The sequence below is a fragment of the Thermobia domestica genome, chromosome 13 (genome assembly GCF_964235325.1).
Source record: "Thermobia domestica chromosome 13, izTheDome1.hap1.1, whole genome shotgun sequence".
NCBI classification, from domain to species: Eukaryota; Metazoa; Arthropoda; class Insecta; order Zygentoma; family Lepismatidae; genus Thermobia; species Thermobia domestica.
Genome location: NC_137466.1, coordinates 100,927,217 through 100,945,101, shown reverse-complemented (window position 1 = coordinate 100,945,101; position 17,885 = coordinate 100,927,217). Strand labels below are relative to the sequence as shown.

Sequence of the window (17,885 nt, the reverse complement as noted above, 5' to 3'; positions counted from 1 at the left end):
TCGTCTTATGTTTGAAGAGTCTCAATCTTATCGTCGTGGAGTTTTGTTCTTAGCAGGTCCATCAGTTTCCTTTTGTTAGAGAGGAATTGGTCTTGCTTCACTGTTATTTCAGTGTTCGAATTGAAATTGATGTCGATGGACTTCTTCATTCGATAGTGTCGTTCCTGTTCAACTATCTTTGTGCTGTTCCTGAATTTGCGTATCCGTCGAACACTACAGTGCAGTTCTTCCCAGGATAGTGGTTCTTGACAAATTTCACATATCCTTCACAAATGGTGGAAACTGAAGTTCCTCTTTGTCAAATCACTTTGTGCATGAGAAATCTTCCATCAACTATTATATCAAAGTTTGGCAGATGTATGTTCTTGGGGATCGGATCAATCAGTGTGTATAGCAGTGGCGGCAGGTACTATATGTTGCATGGTTGTGCAACCGGATATTTTTTTTAATACTAAAAATATTTTTAAGTGTTAAAGCAGTGTATCAGTAAAAAATAAACCTTTGCTCTTGACTGCAAAACAGTATTGATGCATTTCTAAAAAAAGTCAATTAAAAAACGGAACATTGAGCATATGGCAGCGAGCTCGTATCTCTTAACATGGGGAAATGGATTTATTCTTGCAACGCTCCTATCTTCCCGTATTGGTCCTTTGCGGTTGCATTTTCTTCCGCAACTGGTCAGCTTCTGTAATAGTTACGAATTCCTCCGCTTAGCAGCGCTTGACTCAATTGATAGGGTGAGGAAGATACAGATGCGTGGAAGAAAGTTATTCACAAAACATAAACTCGCAAAGAACAAATCCAGGTGGTAGTAGGGACGGATCCAGGCTGAAAGTTTGGGGGGCGGTCGTTCGAAGTCAATAGATTTTATTTAACATTTATAATACAAATGTGAAAATTCTTGGGATAAGATTTATTTTTTAAAAAATCCCATTCTGGGGGGGGGGGGGTCAATCGAGTCTCCAAGAAGAAAATGTCTTACTACTGGTCTAATTCCTAGCTCTGTGTCTTTCGTGCACATGATTCCCTGTTCGATTTCCGGCGGAGAGCATAAATTAATATCAAATCATTCACTTCCAATACTCATCTGTCTTCTTTAGCCTAATTTGCTGGAATGTTAAACTATTTTTTTTTTTTTTCATTTTCAAAGGAAAACATCTTAGATTTCATGCCTCTTTACAGACAAAAAAAAAAAAACATGGTTCCTGAAAATGGACTTTTTGTTCCGTATATTTATACAAAGAAATGTTAACAAAATGCATATTGTCGGAGGAGAGAGGCGTTTCTGGACCCTAAAGAAAATAAAGCGGAAGATATTTGCGGTAGCGATGCTTCCTATTCAGAGAAACTTGGCGAGCAGCATTTCAGATTTCAATAAAGTCATAGAAAAATCTGAAGCCCGAAAGATCGAAGAAAGACCTTCCATTCTAAAATAATGCATAGTTTATATAATTAAATAATTTTGTTTAACTGCATGCATGCAATTTTCTTGCTTTTTTTCTTCTTTTCAGATTAACGCCATCATTCATGGCTTACAACACATACTATATATTCGATTTATCTCGTGTTCAATAACATGAGTGTAAAGGTTTTGTATAGTGTATAAACGTACATTGATAATGGTTGTTTGAAAAAAAGGAAATAGCTTATATATTAAATTAATATTAGAGAAATTAATTTAATCAATAATATACAAATAGAGCTTAAAAGACTTTCCTCTTCATATTTCCTGAATATTTCTTGGATAAGACTCAAGAATGCTGGCGGAGGGGAACACGTGCGCGTACCTACATACCTTTGATATTGCAACATTGCAACCGGTGCTTGTACAGACTGGTGTCGCTACTGGTGTATAGTACTGATTTTTTTCTCTCTCTCTCGTTCCGCCTTCATTGAACAAGGATAACGGGAACGGGACCAATTCATATTCTAAAAAACCTTCAAATCTTCATTCTTTATTTCATTACTGAAGTCCTTTGAAAAAACAGGAAAGGATCTACTGTAACCTTTTCATCGTTGATTTTTATGGATGAACTCACAAACGAAAGAGGAAATCTTCTATCTTTGCGTAACATTGTGATCGTCACAGGGTTTCTTTACCTCATTCTCAAAAGGATCAGCACATAAACAATTATTTTTGAAATCAAAATCTGGTAGTGAAGATCTCAAACTCACCATTTCAGTTGGTTGTGATGCTTTTGATGCAGCATCTCTCTTCAAATCAGCCACAATGGTTTGGGTCCTTGTGTAATTTTTCCGGCATGAAGTGTGAACTAGGAGGGATTTCAAACCATGTATCTAGGAGCTCTTATTGTCCTTCCTCTCCTTATTAGCTTTTATAAGCGAAAGGAATTCCCTTGCTTAAAAGATTGCGATCTTGGCCAAGAATTGTTGGACTGATAAAAGAAAAGAAACAAAATATCAGTGGCGGCTGGTACTATATGTTGCATGGTTGTGCAACCGGATATTTTTTTAAATACTAAAAATATTTTTAAGTGTTAAAGTAGTGTATCAGTAAAAAAATAAACCTTTGCTCTTGAGCGCAAAACAGTATTGATGCATTTCTGAAAAAAGTAAATTAAAAAACGGAAAGAAAGAGAGAGATTTACCTTTCCAGTGGCAGCGAACGTTGCCACTGGAAGCAGTAACATTGAGCATATGGCAGCGAGCTCCTATCTCTTAACATGGGGAAGTGGATTTATTCCTGCAACGCTCCTATCTTCCCGTATTGGTCCCTTACGGTTGCATTTTTTCCGCAACTGGTCAGCTTCTGTAATAGTTACGAATTCCTCCGCTTAACAGCGCTTGACTCAGTTGATAGGGTGAGGAAGATACAGACGCGTGGAAGAAAGAAGTTATTCACAAAACATAAACTCGCAAAGAACAAATATAAGTCTGGTGGTAGCAGGGACGGATCCAGGCTGAAAGTTTGGGGGGCGGTCGTTCGAAGTCAATAGATTTTATTTAACATTTATAATACAAAGGTGAAAATTCTTGGGATAAGATTTATTTAAAAAAAAATCCTATTCTGGGGGGGAAGGGGGGTCAATCGAGTCTCCAAGAAGAAAATGTCTTACTACGGGTCTAATTCCTAGCTCTGTGTCCTTCGTGCACATGATTCCGTGTTCGATTTCCGGCGGAGAGCATAAATTAATATCAAATTATTTACTTCCAATACTCATCTGTCTTCTTTAGCCTAATTTGCTGGAATGTTAAACATTTTTTTTTTAATTTTCAAAGGAAAACATCTTAGATTTCATGCTTCTTTACAGACAAAAAAATACGTGGTTCCTGAAAATGGACTTTTTGTTCCGTATATTTACACAAAGAAATGCTAACAAAATGCGTATTGTCGGAGGAGAGAGGTGTTTCTGGACCCCAAAGAAAATAAAGCGGAAAATATTTGCGGTAGCGATGCTTTCTATTCAGAGAAACTTGGCGAGCAGCATTTCAGATTTCAATAAAGTCATAGAAAAATTTGAAGCCCGAAAGATCGAATAAAGACCTTCCATTCTAAAATAATGCATAGTTTATATAATTAAATAATTTTGTTTAACTGTGTGCATGCAATTTTCTTGCTTTTTTTCTTCTTTTCGGATTAACGCCATCATTCATGGCTTACAGCACATACTACATATTCGATTTATCTCGTGTCCAATAACATGAGTGTAGAGGTTTTGTATATAAATATTGTATAAACGTACATTGATAGTCAGTGGCGGCGTAAGGCAAACAGGGGCCCGGGGCCAGTGAAGTAGGTTGGGGCCCCTTTTCAAACAATCGTGATTTATACACTTCTATTTTTGACATTCATTTACATAATCATTCTTTCTGTTTGCTCCTCCCCCTTTCCCGTTGGTATATGTGTTTAGGTCATTATAATCTGGATATATCAAACAAATAGGGCTGACATTCGGCATCCCTGTCTATTTTTTAATTGCTTAGAACCGCCTTCAGGCTGGTATCTACAAATAAAACTGGACCACGATTATCATTGCATTTTTTTTCTTTTTTATTCATTTTTAAACAAAGGACACGATAGAAAAAGGATTATGGATACAGGTGTAACGGAAACTACAACCCACAACAGAAATAACAAACAAAACGTAACAATCAAGAATCCAGAATTTACCCTACATCTATACTATCGTAGCATCAACGCATATTGTAATTAGATGGAATAGTGGAAGTAATGCTCCTAATAATACAGTTAGAGACAAATTTACGTACAAAACATAACAATGAGCTGATATTGCAAAAAATGCAAATAATAATATAACCCACTGGTGCCCCCCCCCTTATGTCCATGACGCACCCCCCTACTTGTCTATCCGTAGGTGTTCTTCCATGAAAAAAAATCTTCTTTTCGATTAATTTTTACACCTCCTCAAACATATTTGATTTTACCCCCCCCCAATATTTCAATGACGCAGTTTGCGTCATAGTCCCCCTCTGTGGGCACCCCTGTATAACCGATGGGATTTTAATTGTAAGCTCTATGTTTTCTAGAATATTTTTGTTCGGTTCTCGCCTTTGGTGTTTCTCCTGCGCAATTTCTCATATGGTTAAGTTTATTCATAGGTTCTTACCTGTCTGAATTTGCGTTAGATGGGTTTTATTTGATTAGATTTTTCTTCCTACAATTAGCCCCATTCACTTTAACCTTCGGTTTCTCTCCAGTGATAATGTACGATCTATTTAGTCCCGCTACTTTTGCCGAAATATCAATGAATAGTTAAGGACTAGAATATTTCTCTCCTGCTTGTCTTTTTTACTATTGTTTCCAGATTTCGCACTTGTTTTATGATTATATTATTTTGTATTTAATAATTCAGTCTTGTTTACATTCTCTCACTTATGACTATTTCCATTACCATTTACTAACATACCGGTACTTAGTATTAGAATATATTATAACAAAAAATCCTCAATATATTGAATAATTGGGGATATTACAGATTAAATATGTGAGCACAGAATTCTGTCAATTGACAAATCTTGACTGTTTGTTATTAGACCCTACTCTTTTGGTACTTTTGGGGCGGGGTGGCTCAGTGGTTAGCGTTCACCTCCGATGCGTGGGGTCCCTGGCTCGATCCCAGCTCGACCCATGTGGACTTTGTGGTGGATAAACACCGTGCTCGTGGATTTTCTCGGGGTTCTCCCGTTTCCTCCCACTTTCTTCATTCTACCTTTTCATTCATTTCTCATCATCACCGCCCCCTTTAGCCTAACCGACATAGCCGTGGAACGTAAAACAAAGACTTTATTTTCTTCTGGTACTTTTGTATTTTTATTGCCTTTACTTGAAACATGAAACTACTTTCGGCAGTAATTCCACTACCATATTAGCCTATGTTCCACCAACATTCAGAATGATACCTTCCTTACTTTGGTAGCAGCGAAAGTCTCAACTATATTATCAGAATCCAGTGGATGCTATTTCATTTTCGATAGAAAGAATGGTCAGATCCGTGAATCTTTCCTGACTCATTGTGAAACGCAAGTATGATTTTAACAATTTCATTTGGTGAAAAACCTTTCACATGATGCGACAGATACGGGCAGTGTTATCAAAATCTGAAGAGCGGTTGCCAAACTTTAGTAAATTTCAAGCCCCGTTAAAGATACATATTTCAGGATACCTTGTGGTGAAAAGTCAAGTTGTTCTTTAGCTTTCTGAGCACACCTTAGTGAACGGATTAAATCCTTACAATCCTGAAATAATAATAAGCCATCCAGGTCATTCGGGTAGAACAAAGCCAAATCAGAGCAACATGCTTTTAGCCTTTCCTCGCTCTCATCATCTAGCTGCTGCACAAAGTTAGCCATAGAACACAGGAATCCAAATCTGTCGTTTAGGTCATGCATCTCAGTAAAACAATCATTTGTTGTCTCATCTCATCTAGAATTTCATTGATAGAGCGCTTCACTTTGACCTGTGCAGTCAGGTTTCATTCTTTGTTTCTCCAGGCATGCATCTCCTTCTACTGTGTGTACCCACAGTTATATTTCATGCCCTGCAACTTCTCTCAGCTGTGGATATGATTTTCTTGTCCAGCTCAAGTCTCCAGGTATTAATGGTGTTAACCAGGCTCTGTAACTGAATAAGAGTTTGATTGAAACTCATATCCTGAGATTGAATGCATTTTTGGATCCGATCAATATATGAGAGATTTGCAGACCAGAAATATAGTAAAGCGATCAAATTAAATTACTGGATGCTTGCAAGAAGAAGACCAGCATCTCCTGTGGTATCAAGGAGCCACGTTTCAATCGAAGTGTCACGCAGATCTTCCAACGGATCAATTACTTCATCCAATTGACTAGAAAGTGCCTTTAAAGCTTCTGCTTTTGACCTCCATCTAGTGTCATTTTCACGTTTCAGACCAATCTTTACGTGATTTTGCAGCACATTCTATCGGTGAGTAGATCTAGAGAAGAATACCAACAAACGTTCCATTGCTTCCAACAAAGTCGCCGCCACAACGTTAACGTGTGCAGCATGTAAGCCACAAGGTTCAATGAATTATTGTTACAAGGAACAAAAATGGCCAAAGGACTTATATTCCGTATCAAAGTTTGAACTCCAGAATATTGACCGACCATTGTAGCCTGATTATCACAAGACTGGATTCTGCAATCTTAATATCAAGCCTATCACGTTCAAGTTTCTTCAGTCTCAGAAGTCTTTCCTTTGACAGAGATGAAATCAATAAATGCTTCCCGAACTTGAACAGAATCACGTTGTATGTCAACAAATCGAATGATTTGTGACAAATGTTCCATATGAGAACAATCAGGAGTTGAATTAAATATAATGCTGAAGTACTTTGATTATTTTAACACTTGTTTTCTTATTGAACATTTTCTTCACTCTAAATTTGTGGGCTGAAATGTAAATTCATACGCCAAACAACAAGAGCAGAAATGGGGAAACCAGCTAAGCAAAAGGGTTTCGCTCGCTGAAAAGGGCAAAAGAATACAGACAGGAGGAAAACAAGTGAATCAGCGATTATAGCAAGAATGTTATAAATAGAGGATCTGCCCAAAATGTATCGTCATCCTATTAAATCGATAAAGCCAAAAAACAATCGAGCATCGGCATATCTGATTGGCTACTCTCGTTTCCACCATAGTCTGATTGGCTACTTTCGTTTCCGCCATGATTGTTGGCTCAAAACGTTGCGATCCTATTGGGTGGAGTGGGCAGGGTAGGGGTGGCGTTACTGTGACGTATGGCTTCAAGATTTTGTTGTAAGGGCAGATCCTCTATTTTATAAGATCCTTGGATTATAGCGTCTGCACCAAAGAGCTTTTAATTAGGAACAGAATGCTAGTACCCTAATAAAGCATTATATACGTTGATCCCTTCTTTCTATCCTTCTCTTGAGCTGATATATGAATAAATAAATAAATAAATAAATAAATAAACAGTGATAGTTTAGGAAGCAGGATAGCAGACGGGGCCCCATTACTTGCTTCATAAGGCCTTAGAATGTAAATAACACAATATACTTTGACTTTCATTATATTTTAATCTACTCTCAGCTTTTCTTTTAAATTTCTATGAGGTAATTGAACAGAGTGAAACTTTTATTTTATTCATATTTTAATCCACATACAGTACATTTTTTCCTTTAAATTTCTTTGGGGCCCCAAGACAGTAAAACTTGTATTTTATTTATTTTTCATCTACATTCAACTTTTTATTTTAAATTTTCTTGGGGGCCCCAAGAAAGTGGAACGTCTGTTTTATTTTTTCGCCTGCATTTAGCCTTTTCCTTTAAAATTCTTTGGGAGGCCCCCAAGAGTATGGAACATTTACTTTATTTTTCACGTATATTCAGAGCTTTTTCCTTTAAATTTCTTTGGGAGCCTCCAAGATAATGAAACTTTTATTTTATTTATTTTTAATCAATATTCAGTTTTTCTTTAAATTTCTTTCAGGTCCCCAAAGAGTGAGGCCCGAAACTTATAGTCTGTTTAGCTTATACGGAAATCCAGCACCGATTAGCTTTATTACACAGATATTTCTGTTGTTTCATCCGTTATATGGTGTAATATTGATTGACAATTAATTGCGTTTACATTTAGGGAAGGTGTGGATTATAAACCTTGACGGTCCTAAGTAACTATTTTTCCTTAGTAATTTCCTTAGTAACTATTTTTTTACCTACCGTCGGGGGCCCCCACAAAGTGGGGCCCGGGGCGGGGGCACCGCTCGCCCCGCCCTTACGCCGCCACTGTTGATAGTGGTTGTTTGATAAAAAGGAAATAGCTTATATATTAAATTAATATTCGAGAAATAATTTAATCAATAATATACAAATAGAGCTTAAAAGACTTTCCTATTCATATTTCCTGAATATTTCTTGGATAGGACTCAAGAATGCTGGGGGAGGGGAACACTTGCGCGTACCTACATACCTTTGATATTGCAACATTGCAACCGGTGCTTGTACAGACTACGAGCCGCTACTGCAAAATATTACGATCTTGGCCAATAATTAAATTTGGATCAAGGACCACAAAATTTTTAAACGGCCCCTAAATCGAGTTTTTATTTATTTATTTTTTTTAACGGAATAAGCACGATATAAGGACTACAAGAAAATTTTTGCCTGAAATATATTGGATCTTTTGATTCAAAAATAAAGACGCTAAAAAGTATGTCGATCATTTAAAATAATAACTAACAGTTTGTATTCTACAGCAAAATATGTTTAAATACAATATTAACTAGTATATAGTACGTATCTATTGCTGATAGTTTTCTCCTAACGGTAATAGATATCATACGGTTCTAACAGTGATGTAGAGACTTCTAACACCTATACGCATACTACTTCGGGAGTGAAATTTAACTTCATACAATTTTACGCTGCATTTGAATGTATTAAGAACATTTAATAAAATTTCGACATTTCAAAATATATTCTATTTATTTTATGCTGATTAGTGTACTACTGTTGAGTAGGGGTCATTAAGTCGAAACTCTTTTTTTTTTTTTTTGTGTGTGTGTGTGTGTGTGTGTGTGTGTGTGTGTGTGTGTGTGTGTGTGTGTGTGTGTGTGTGTGTGTGTGTGTGTGTGTGTGTGTGTGTGTGTGTGTGTGGATGGAGTGAAACAAGAAGGTAATCGCTTCTTATCAAAGTTGGTTGTCGGAGTTGCTTGTGCACATTAAGTACGTACTTGAAGAGCATCAGTAAAGTTATGTTCTTTGGGGTCCTAACATTTGTTGCCTGAGTTTAGAGAAGTAGAAGGCCAGAAAGAAAGAAAGAAAGAAAGAAAGAAAGAAAGAAAGAAAGAGAGAGAGAGAGAGAGAGAAGTGTTTACAAGAATAAATTCCTGTGGGCCACTCAAGCGTACAATTATGAACAACAGAAATCAACTTGTGGTTTTTCTTCCACTTATTTCCAGTAATAAACTTGCTGCAACGTTCAACCAGATCCATAGCCAGTGTCTGCAACAAACTGAAGAAAATGGTCTTCGTCTCAATTTTCTTTCCAATACTGTTACGCTACTATTACTATTACTATTACTAATAATTTTCTACAATGTTATTAGCGGTTAACGAAAAAAAATGGCTAAAGGTGAAGGACATACGAATCGATAGATCTTTTAGAGCTGAATAAAATGATAAACCTGAGTACAAAATCTGATACTAAGATTTCGAGAAAATTGAGAAAAACGAATTTCTTTGCAAACCTGAAAATTGATGAAGCTGAGAATTATGCCACTTACTGAGATGAAACTGCCTCGTTATGTTAATAAAATAGCATACCCGAGGATAAATTCTTATGTGTAGTTTTCAAGAAATGGGAAATGGGGACGCATTTTCATTTATTTATTTTAATTTAAAGGAACATCACGCGGAATAAATAAATATGTACGATATTCTTCTTTTATATATGCAATATTAACGAAATAAATTGACTTTCAAAAGTCCTTTAAACTCCGCCCACTGGAAACTACTCTGCGCAATGTTTCTGCAGAAATGACGTATTTTAATTCGTGCACAAGGATCTATCGACAGTGGGATTATCTGGGTATAGAGCAAATGGAGGGAGTTTAATCCTTTGTTTTCCCAATTTGAGTACATATTGTAAAATTGCTCTTACTTTCTACCACGTAAGTTAAAGCAAAGTCACTCTTCTCGTATTTAATTATAGCACCCTTGACTAAATTGGATAAGTTTGATAGAGTATACTATATAGAGTATACTATATTTTCAGTAGCGTACGCAGGAATTTATTTCGGGAGGTCCTAACTCAATATAAGGGTATTTTATATTAATATTGCTAAAATTGCCCCTAAAATTAGGCTAAATTTACACAAAAGCCGAAATATTGGGGGGTCCGGACCTCCAGGACCCATCCCCTTTGTACGTCCCTGTATATTCTCCTAATTTTACGATTACAGGGACAGCTTTATACTAAGTTACTGTACTAGTTATTGAACCTCCTCATTGTTTGTACAATATTTAATTATTTCAGATACAGTACAAAGATGCAGAATCAAATTTATTACGAATAATTTGTTACCAGAAAAGTTCTTGCCTTTTCTGACGTCTCATTAATTATACCCTCACAGAAAGAAAGCGAAATGACTCAAACGCCTGTGAAGCGATCGGGAGTTAATCTGACCATCGACCTTCAGTAATACAAGCACATTGCGCATACATAGCAGTCATAGCTCGTTCAGTGCCGAAGAGAAATGGAGGTATCGAAGCAGCTTTTTCACATGTGTTTGTTGTATAATTTTAAAGTTTGTCTAGCAGCTGCCATATCAAGTCGCCGCATATGCCAGGCATTGGGGAAGAACGCCGTGAACAAACGTACCACCAGGCATTAATTCCAGAAATTCCGTTCGGGAGATGTGAGCATTTCGGATAAACCTCGCAGTGGACAACATATGTTAGATGACGAGGCCCTGAAAGCAGCCATCGAAGATCTAACGTGTGATGAACTTGCAGAAAAGTTTCAGGTTTCCGCTAAAACAGTCAGACTGCACCTGTATGGGATAGAAAAGTCATATAAGTTAAGCAAGTGGGTACCACGCATTACCCAGTGCTTAGCGGTAATGAAAAGTTGGTCCTGTACGACACTTCCAAGTGTACCAGACATTGATTGTCGTCACGTAACCCTATTCCTCACACCTCAAGACCACCTCTGAACACACGAAAGGTTATAATCTCTATATGGTGGAATTGTCGGCAATTGGTGCATTACGAGCTCCTTCCACCTCGTCAGACCATTACTGCTGAACTCCAGTCTTAGCATCTGCAAAGAATGCACTGTGCATTGCGGCAAAAGGAGCCGGCATTGGTGAATCGCAAGGGCATGCTATTCCTGCACGACAATTCCAAGCTACATGTGGCAAAGATGACCTGGGAGACCCTTTAGTAATTTGAAGGGGAGACACTATGCCATGCACCATATTTAATGGATCTTGCGCCAATGTATTGTCACCCGTTTCATTCCTTCGACAACCACGTTTGTGGAACAAACCCGACAGAGTCAGACTCAGACAGACCCGGAGACCCAGGCAGAACAAGCGACCAAGGAGCAGCCGAAATATCATCTCTGCTGCATTACTGCAGAATTTTATACTTGATTAATGATGTTCGCTACTCGAGTTTGAACATTAATTTGCTTGGTTCGCGGTGTGACATTTCTTAGTCAAGATGCTATGTTTTGAATATTTAATGTTTTCACAAATATAATTTCATATTTAAAAGTCTTCCCATTCGTGGTTTTTGAATATAGCCTATACAAAAAGAATTAACAAAGCACTGTTTGGACTCAGCGAAATCTTTTATATAAGTTTTAAATGATAACTTTTACAGGTCGATTAAACGTTGGCAATCCCTGATAACAGAAACATAGCTCTCCTGTAACTGTAGCTTAGCTCTCCTGTGATTTAGACGCGTTTGTAGTCATTTAAAGTACGTACTTATCTTTCAGTGCAATGTCTGACAAACAGACACAAAGAAGAAGCTAGAAAGAAATTTATATCTAATGAAAAGATAACAAGACAGGAGTGGATCATGTTTGTTAGTATCCCATTAGTAGCTTCACACATACTTCCCATATATATAATGACGTTTCGTCTCCAGGTCTTACTGGATCAGACCGGGTCATGCGTCTATCCGGGCAAGATCTTATCAGTCCAGGTCACTGGGTCAGATGGGATAACTCCGAGTCATATATCTGTCCGGGTCTCAGGATCTGGTGGATCATAGGTCTGACTGCTTCTGGGTCTTCTGGGTCACAGTTCATGAAATTCGCACCCATTACATCACTGGTTCCGTAAAGAATTCCCGCAACATTGCTTGACAAAAATGAAATCGATTTGGTATCAATTTTAATCTCAAGCGAACAGTTTTGTTTTTGAGGGACTTGTAGCTCAGTGGTACAGCGTACTTCTGGTACGTTGGGTCCCTGGTTCGAACCCGACCAAGTGAGTTTGTGGTGGATAATATGGTGTCCATGAATTTTCTTGGAGTTCTCCTGTTTCCACTGATTCTTCTATGATCATTTACTTCCCTTTATCACCCGTCTCCTTTAGCCCAAAGGGTATAATCGTGGGACGTTAAATAGAGTTCATTTTATACTTTTGCTTTTCTTTCCTTAAATCATATATTCCTCACCATCTTATCACATTACCTACAGAAATCGATAAGCATCTGCTCTGTGCGTTTCTTCTATCCTAGTCCACATGATTCCATTTCTTTATTCGCAGCTCCTCTCAGCACAATGTTCAAGTCTCCCATTGTATGGCGTTAATCTTACCTTTTAACTCATGACGCAATATCTCACTACTCTCGTAATAATATGACATGATTCAATATAAGACATAAAAGTGAGAAAGTATAGTACAGTCTACAGTGGTCTTGATCTTTATTTCATTATTGTTATTTCTTTTTATAATCTACTGTAACTCGTGAACATCATTATTAATCACATTGTCTGCACAATTGATTGTAAAAGAATAATTAATTTTTGTTTCTTTCTCTCTTAATAGATCTTCCAACCTGTTTTCATGGTAGTCTTGTTTGCTGATTTTATTGGATTTGCTGCAACAGTCCCTGCAACACCAGCTGACAAACTATGGGAGGAAATCTCAAGTGTGAAAGCAATAATGACATCAATAACAGGTATTCAGACTTCTAATTCATATTTTTTTAGGTAATGGCGTTTAATATGCTTAAAAAAAAACTTTTCTGTTGAGGATGCACGCAATATATGGAAATTGAAATGAAATACTACGTAGGAAACCAACAAAATTCGATGTTCCATATTCATCTCCATAGGGAAAAACTTGTAAGTGGTAGCGAGAAATTGCTTTTTGAAATGGATTCAGAGACCCAATAGCCGATACCAATTGACATCTTGACCTTTATCCTTTACTGAACCCGGAAGGGCATAAAGCAACCATTTCAGGTTTCAATGTTGATCATCATAGAGTAAAAACTATTATATGGAGAAGTGGTTTTTTGGAATCAATTCAGTGTCTCAAATATATATTCAATTTCTACCTTTATCTCTCTAGTAAAACACGAAATGGTAGAAATTTATTACTAGTTTCGGTTTCAATAGTGTTCTCCATAGACCAAAAAAGTAAGAGATATCTGGCCAATAACGTTGAATTATTCCAAAGACAGCAAGAATTTGAGGAACAGTAAGAAGTCACCTGGTGTTTGCTGATATTAAATAACAAAAACAAAACTATTTAATCAAAACTCTTATTACAAACTGGAATTACTTATGGAAGGCGGTGTCAAGACAATGTGACAAAAGGAGATCGTGATACGAAATAAGTTGAGAAAGCCTAATGTAAACAATCCACTCTTGACAATTAGAGATCATTTTTAAACCGATGTTCAGTAAAAGAGTTTCAAAGGATGTAATTTTATTTTCTTCATAATTTCACCTTATTTTCTACCCTGTTGAAGTTTTTCTTCAAGGGGCACGGTGTCTCAGTGGTAGAGCACTCACCTCTGGTGTCAGGGATTTCTGGATCGATCCCCGGCTATGCGTGCGTTATCTCGGGATTATTCCGTTTCTTCCCAGATTGTTATTCCACTAATTCTTCCACAATAATTCATTATTATTAAACATTCATCTTCTTTAGTCCAAAGATAAGAACCGCACAATATTAAATTGGAAGTTCTTTTATCATCCTTCTATCTCGTTATCTTTATACCAACTTCTATTATTCAATTAAGATGATAAATTTGAAAACACTTTTGGTATTGCTTCCTCACTTAAAATGTGTTTCCCTAAAATGAATTCATATTGCCTATGCTATTATCTCTCTTTCACTGCCACCAACTTCATCAATTTAACATGATAATGTTTTATACAGCGTGAACGATTAATGCGTACAAAAAATTTAAGGTACCTAAGATCAAAACAAGAACAAAAGTCCCCTGTATAATTTATCTTGTGTCGGCATAGTTTCTAAGCTATAAGATGCTGAAAGTGTGAGAAAATGAATTTTAGAGCGGTTTATTTCGAATACCAACAGGCGCATTGCTGGCGGTCAATTAAATTTTTACAACAAAGTCATACCTGCTCTTTCCAAAAATGCGTATTACAAAATTAAGCAAAGTGGGATACAAGGATTCTCCAAAGGAAGGGAGGGATTTCCGATTATTTTTTCAGATAAAGGTAGGTCCAAAGGAGCTTGTATTGAAAAGGCTCACAACAACACAACAGGTAACACTAATTCACTTGAGCCAACCCGACATTTAGGATTTTGTGTTGTGTTATGTATAGTTGTATATTTTGCACACAGGGCTGCAAATGAAAACCATCTTCTAAAAGTTGTTTTCGTTTTGATAGGTGAATTTAATAGTTCTTGACTTGCTGATTCCGAAAATGTAGTTCGTTTTTGTGCAAATTGACTCGAAAAATTCAACCCAATACTCAAATTTTATATGTATATATTATATAGGGGAACAGAAATACGAAGGAATTATACAGATATCTGCACTGAAATATTTACATTTATACGTAAATATGAATGAATATGAATACCTTCACCTACAAATCTATATTCATTCTTTTATATATATATATTACGAAAAATGGGAAAACGTGGGAACACGACTGTAGCACAGGTCCCAAACCACCGACAACATCGCACGTGCACCAATTCCGGATCGCTCGAGAGTCATAACCCCTCGACAGGACCGGTATCTGTCGGTAAGAGCACGTCGGAACCGGTCGATGTCAGCACAGCAAGTGTCACCAGAGCTTGCAGCTGCGACAATAGCACGTGTTTCAAGACAAATGGTATACCGGCGACTGCATGAGGTTGGTCTTTACGCAAGACGCTCCGTCGTGTGTGTCCCTCTTTCTCATGTGCAGCGCTGAGCCCGCTTGAGGTGGAGCCAAGAACACAGGCACTGGACCATGGAACCATGGGGTCACGTTTTGTTCTCGGATGAGTCGCGATTCGACTTGCAGTCCGATTCTCGACGGACACTGATATGGAGAGAACAGGGGTCAACCCGCAGAACATCATTGAAATGGACCAATTTGGTGGTGGGGGTGTGATGGTTTGGACGGGCATCATGCTGAATGGCCGTACTGACCTATACGTCTTTCAGGGTGGGACTGTGACTGGCCAGAGGTACCGTGATGAGGTGCTGGAACCGTATGTGAGACTGTTTCTGGGTGCAGTTAGACCATCATTCATATTCATAGATGACAACGCACCTTGTCATCTGGCAGGTGTGCTGGATGATTTTTTGGAGGAGGAAGATATTCGACGCATGCAGTGGCCTGCATGGTCCCCAGACATGAATCCCATAGAACATGTCTGGGATGTATTGGGAAGACGGATTGCAGCCCAACAGCCCCCACCACGAACGATTCCGGACCTATGTACTGCGGGATGGCCAACGATGCCGATGGACCTCATCAACGAAGTGATCGGAAGCATGGAACGACGTTGAGCAGCCTGTGTAGCCGCGCGGGGTGACCACACGCCTTACTGATGTTCTTGATCCACCACAAACTCATTCGTCTTCTCGCCACACACATTGGGTCATTTTCAACTATGGTGAGTTTTGTCAAATAAAGATGTTGGGACTGTGTATTGTGTGTTTTCTTTCCTTGCACACTTTTTTTTTTTTTGACGAAGATTTCCACTTTTTGGATGCCTAGGGTCAGTCAGGTATGTTTGGTCCATGTGGATGCTATCTTTTTGGACATCAGTATATATATATATATATGATCTACATCTGATGAATGTGTAAAACAAACAAATACTTTTTAGTTGTTCTTCAAACGCTTTTTTTTTCTGTAAGCTTTGGTGAGTTTCTAATGTTGTTCTTCCGCTGTTTGTCTGTTTATGCTCCAGCAATAGTTCGCCATCATGCTAACACTCCACTTAACCTGGTATCTATGCTCCATATCTCTCGTATCCTAGTAAAATCTCTCATCTTGCTTCTCACTTACTTGACCAAGATTTTCTGAAATATAATCCAGATGTCGATGCAATATATGTATCTTAATACTCATGTCGTACCTAAGTTCTTGAAATTTCAACAACATAGTTTCTACAATGTTCTTATAATCTGAACTTTTGTAGTTACCGAGAAAATTCTGTTACACTTTTGAATGTCACCCAAGCATCTATCTCAGCTGGATTCATTGTTGCTTCAAAATCACTGTTTTCCATAAGTTTTAGTATATCGGGACCAATAAATACCATGCCTTCTTTCACTTTTCCATTGGACAAGGATGGAAATGTATTATATATAAACTTAAAACATTGTCTCTGTTTGTCAAGTGTTTTCACAAATTGTTTAATGAGTTCCAACTTAATGTCAAAATGGGAAAGTAATATTTTGTCCTAACGAGCTAAACGTTCATGTGCAATATTGTTAGATCCTGGAATCCAAAGCACCCCTAATGACCATTCCCTTCTTACCCAATGCTCACTTCTTGCCCTACTATCCCACTTGCAAATGAAGCATGACATATTCATATGTCCAGATTGCTGTTCTAGTAAAATGCCAAAAATCTTGAAATCACCACGCGCTTCTCACCCATGTTCTTGATATTTAATTTCCTTCAGAATTAATTTAATCGTTTCGTAAGTTTCTTTCATTGAAATCGAATGGACAATAGGTACAGATAGGTACTTATTCCATTGTGTAAAGGGACACATTTTAAGCGTGTTTTTGTTAAAATCAAGAAACAGTTTCCAGCCAGTGGAAAGTACAGGAAAATTTAACTTATTAAGCAAATCCAACACATCACAACAGTACACAAGAGATTCTTCTTGTACAAAGTAGGATGAAATTGTCTTTCTCTGTCTGTGCCAGGCAACTGTTGTTCCAGATGCCAGAAGGTTCCTTTTGTGAAGCCTAGAAGTAAGAACTTCTGCTGACTCCTTCGATAGATTTAAGTTCCGAATCAAATCATTAAGATCATTTTGTGAAAAAAAGTAGAGGCTGAGATGAACCATTCGGCGGTTCAAAGTTGTCATCTTCTATATCACTTTGTCACTTTTCTGGCTTGGCGAACGCATTCTACCAGTGATGAAGGTTTTGGGATAGGAAAGTCTGGATCATGACCCACAGGCCATATAGCTGATTGAAAATTTGGGTAAACTACCTTCTTATTTATTGCATTGAGGCCAACATTTTCCCAACAGCAGAAGTAATCGTCAGTATGATTCTTCGGAACCATAGGAATTCCAAACGACATAGACACCTGTTTTCCTTATTCCAATTTCTCAGAGATTCAACAAAAGAACGGCACACTTTGTGTGGAGCCCATGGTTTCGATTGATCACCAAGTTTTATATGAAAATAAGCGTAATATACTTTTTAAACGAATTCTGTAGAGCATTGCCGTTGTGT

At 37.6% G+C, this 17,885-nt stretch overlaps 1 protein-coding gene across 1 annotated transcript in view; it reads left to right on the top strand.

Moving 5' to 3' along the window:
- LOC145668395 (uncharacterized) overlaps positions 1-17,885 on the top strand; it is a 95,501-nt gene that overhangs the window by 29,649 nt on the left and 47,967 nt on the right. Inside the window, exon 2 of the mRNA XM_081736184.1 lies at positions 13,028-13,160. Coding sequence (XP_081592310.1) covers positions 13,028-13,160 — 133 coding nt within the window. The remainder of the gene's footprint in view (positions 1-13,027; positions 13,161-17,885) is intronic.